General features: G+C 35.1%; 1 protein-coding gene across 1 annotated transcript in view; it reads right to left on the bottom strand.

Annotated features, from left to right (window-relative positions):
* The window catches only part of LOC118753031 (diphthine methyl ester synthase-like), a 2,528-nt gene extending 1,874 nt beyond the window's left edge, over nucleotides 1–654 (bottom strand). Inside the window, exon 1 of the mRNA XM_036487879.1 lies at nucleotides 573–654. Coding sequence (XP_036343772.1) covers nucleotides 573–654 — 82 coding nt within the window. The remainder of the gene's footprint in view (nucleotides 1–572) is intronic.
* Between the last annotated feature and the right edge of the window lie 3,762 nt (nucleotides 655–4,416).

Raw genomic sequence — 4,416 nt, forward strand, 5'->3', positions numbered from 1 at the left:
ACAGATATATTAATTATATGCTAAAAGCTATTCTTGAAATATTGTATCGTAAAGCAAACGATTTGAAAAGTTTCCTATTTTTGTAAATGTTCCTAAAACATTGTACCTAATTTTGTAAAACATTGTACCTTTCATTGAAGTACAAATTTATATTTATATATGAAGTAAACATATGTATATACAGTTGTCCACAAAATAATAGGAGTGCGATATTTTGACCCGTTTTGGCTATTTGTCTTTTGTGTATTTTATGTTTATTAGTTTTTTATAAAAGTCTAGCTGGTTATACAACAAACACCATATAACCTCAGATTTCAAACGGGTCAAAATATCGCACTCCTATTATTTTGTGGGCAACCGTATGTACAACTATATTTATACACTCATGTTAAAAACAAATTGGTGTATTAGTTGTATCGGCCATGTTCTGCAAATCGTACGATTTGAAATTGGTGCGGTTTGTAAAACCTACCTTGGAGTTTTCTTAAAAAAAAGGCAACATTTGGCACTCAATCAATGGATATGACGAAAATGATGCATTTCTTGCCGTTTCCATTTGAAATATTTATTACTTTGCTTAAAAATAGTTTCTAAATCGCCCCGATTTTCAATCGTACGATTTGCAGAATATGGCACATAACGCGCAGTGCACATTACAGCGATACAACACGCGATACCATTTGCAGCGTGATAGCAAACCGTGTCGCTCGGCCGATACGCTTGCGATATATGTCGCCACAGTGTCGCTGTCGTATCGCTCTGAAGTGCACCGTGCCTTAGCTTTTGATATCCTTAACCCTAGAACACACACCCGGGTACAAATGTATCCACTTTCAACTTTGAAGTGTTGTAACTTTTGAACCGCTATACCTCTATACCGGATCTAGGAAGATTATTTAGTTTTGAGTTCAAATTCAAAATTTGAACCAGATCGGACCATTGGTTCAGGAGCTACAGCCTTCCAAACACATTATATACATAAACACACACCCGGGATACGTTTGTACCCCAATAGTAAAAATCCTCATAATAATAAAAAAAAAAACATTTTTTATATTATTTTTTTATTTGAAAAATTAAAAATATTCATTTCACACATTATATTATTGACTTTTATTATAAAAATTATAAAAATGCATCTTATATCTAAGGAAAATCATGGCAAATAGAGCAATTTGTTGATGTGACCGAATGTTCAAGACACATTGGCTTCTTACATTTGTCGCACAGCTTTCTGGTTTTTCTACGGCGTTTTTCCTCTTGTGCGTAACATAAATAGCAAGATCCGGACACAGGTTTTGGCGTGCGCGCTGCGGCAGATGTTGATGCTGCTGTTGACACCATTGATTCCACCGGTCGGTTGAAATATGCTTCAATAGCAATTTTAGTCGAAAAATTTCGCGTCACTTGACGATTTATGGCTCTGGCTTCAATAATGGGCATACACAATGCTTCAGCCAAGCTGCGCAGGATCTGCTTACGCTTGTTGTTTGTTCTCCAAGGCAACATAGGGTTATTCAAATCGTAGACAATGTAGGCTGCAAGAGCTGTAATGTCCAACATGTTGAAGAACATCGCTAGTGGCCATCGTTTGGTTTGTCTTTGTGTTGGATATTCCGCAAACATTTGGTCCATTCGATCAACACCACCTTTGGTACGATTATAATATTCAATTATTTCAGGTTTCCCACTGTCAGCTATTTCAGCATCATTATGCATGGTCGAAAGCAAAATTACTGCTTTATTTTTTTTGGGAACATAAGAGCACATTGTCACATTATTTTTGAAGCCAAATGTCGTTGAACCAATTGTCCTGTTTTTGTTCTGCTTCATTTCTTGAGGAATATATGATTTGTTTTTGCGCAAAGTTCCAACGATCGTGAGTTTCCAGGTGAGAAGCAGTTCTGCAACTGGCAAGGTCGTAAACAAATTGTCCATTGTAATGTTTCGGCCACTTCCTTGGTATTTGGCAGACAAATCCTTCACCACTCGTTCGCCTTGGTTCGTTTCCCTACCAGTTTCTGCTTGGCCAGTATATATTTGTCCATGCAGTGGATATGCATTTGTGGCATCGCAAATCCACCAAACCTTGATACCATATTTAGCAGGTTTTGACGGTATGTACTGCGTAAACCGTGTGCGTCCACGGTAAGGAAATAATTGTTCATCAATCGTCAAGCATGAGCTGGGCTTGTAATGTGCAGCAAGATTATTGTTCATCATCGTCCACAACTCACTGATCGGTGCTGCTTTATCAGTTAGTAAGCGTGTTGCACGAGTGTTTTTATCGTCAAATTTTAGGAACCGCAATATCGAACAGAAACGGTTGACTCCCATTGTGGTGCGATATAAAGGATAGTTTTTGACGCTCCATAAATCTCGAACATGTTCTCCATTGCTATGATTCGCACCAGTCATAATAAGTATGCCAAAAAATGCATACAGCTCTGTTATTGACACAGGCGTCCATGACTTAGGAGTTGTGTTTGGATGCGCATTGTTGTAAGCATTATAAGTTTCTTTTGCTAACTTATTTGTGTGGCGCATAATTATATCAGCCATTTCAACGTTCATGAAACATTTGAATGTTTGCTCTATTGACAACATTTCAGTGCATCTAGCTGGTCCAGAACGTTCTCTTATAATATTTTGTCTGAGTACCTGACGACTTACATTTGGTTCTTTCATCCACTCAGTACCATCACGTGCAACAAATTTTTCATTCATTCATTATTTTCTTCTACTTCTTCTTCTTCATCGTCTTCTTCATCATCCTCATAGTCCGCATAATCAGGTAATACTTCTGCGGCACTTTGCGAAACTTCAGCATCGTCATCAGCAATTTCAATGTCATTGATTTGAATTTCTTCTTCATCTTCTGAGTCAAAGTCATAGGGAGCGTCATCGTCACAAATTTCATCAAATAAAGATTGTATATATGATTCTCGCTGTTCCTCAGTTAGCCTGCATAATAAAAAAAAATTAGTATATGTTTACATTGTTGCTTATTTTACATTTTTTTCCTTCTATATGCTGCACTTGATAAATATTCGTTTCTTCTTGAAGTCATTTCGTATCCAGTTATTTATAGTTTCAGTTATATTTATTTTCACTTATATTTTCACTTCTTACACTTTTGAGCACCAAAACAATAATGAAAATATCAACAGGCAGCATTTATAACAACACCTCGTGTGAAAACAACCCTTGCAGCTGCATATAAAATACAAAAACCAGTTATACCAGTGTATTTGCTACCTACGTACCCATACCTTGCGCGACCTTTTTGCACATATCTTTGGAACCAGGTAGAATATTTCAATGAAATAAAAACCAAAATGTGTATTCGTTGTTACTCTACAAGTATATTATTATAAATTATATTATTTTGTTTTGCATTTATCAGGACAACAACAAAAACAAAAATCCACTGTTGCATGTCCTGACTTTATTTGCCCATATCGCTGGAACCAGTAGGAATATTCGAATGAAACAAAAGACAAAATACTTGTTATATATTAAAATATACATTTCAAAAAAAAAATCATAGAAATCGGTTGAATAAGCATTAAAAAAACCGCAAAATAAGGTCCCGGGTACAAACGTATCCCGGGTGTGTGTTTACGTGGTATTTTCTGGGTGTGTGTTCTAGGGTTAATATAAATACAAAGGGCGTGTGTGAATCGGTAACAAAGTTCTATGGGGAAAGCTGGTGAATAATATTTTTGCTGTGGTGGTCAATCTGCTGCTGCGGAATAAAATATTACAAATTGAAGTGAAATTAATATTTTAAGAAAAGATCTACCATCAATAATTGCAATTCATCAATTCAAGCTTCTATTTAACGAAAAATGTCACACATCAACAATCTTTGCGATTGTCAAAATTTTCTATTCATTTGTCAAAAATTTCACTAGCCTCATGAGCTAATGAAATTTTATTCACCTCATACTTTTCAAAAATTTACTCGCCGAGAACTTTGTTACCGATTCACACACGCTCAAAATGTAAAATGTTCCTAAAACCTTGTACCTTTCATTGAAGTACAAATTTATATTTATATATGAAGTAAGCATACATATGTAAGTACATATTTATACACTCATGTCGAAAAATAATTGTTCGTCATTTTGAACAGTTCAGATTACTTTTCTTTTGCTTTTAATGTTGATAAGTTTTTTATAAAATTATACATTATTGTATGATAAAAGCCGTATTAAAAGTTTTAAAGTAATCAGTATTAAAAACAAAAGAAAAGTGGTCGAAACTGGCCATAATGTCACACAATTACTTTTTGGAAATGAGTGTATGCCAACTTGTGTACACCATTTAGACTGAAGTAATGTTTTTTCTTAACTTTTTGAGTCCTTACAAGACTGTTCAAGTACCTATTAGAATTGAAGTTCTTTAGTTGTG

Source organism: Rhagoletis pomonella, unplaced genomic scaffold (assembly GCF_013731165.1).
Source record: "Rhagoletis pomonella isolate Grant_MI unplaced genomic scaffold, Rhpom_1.0 Rhpom_scaffold_02058, whole genome shotgun sequence".
NCBI classification, from domain to species: domain Eukaryota; kingdom Metazoa; phylum Arthropoda; class Insecta; order Diptera; family Tephritidae; genus Rhagoletis; species Rhagoletis pomonella.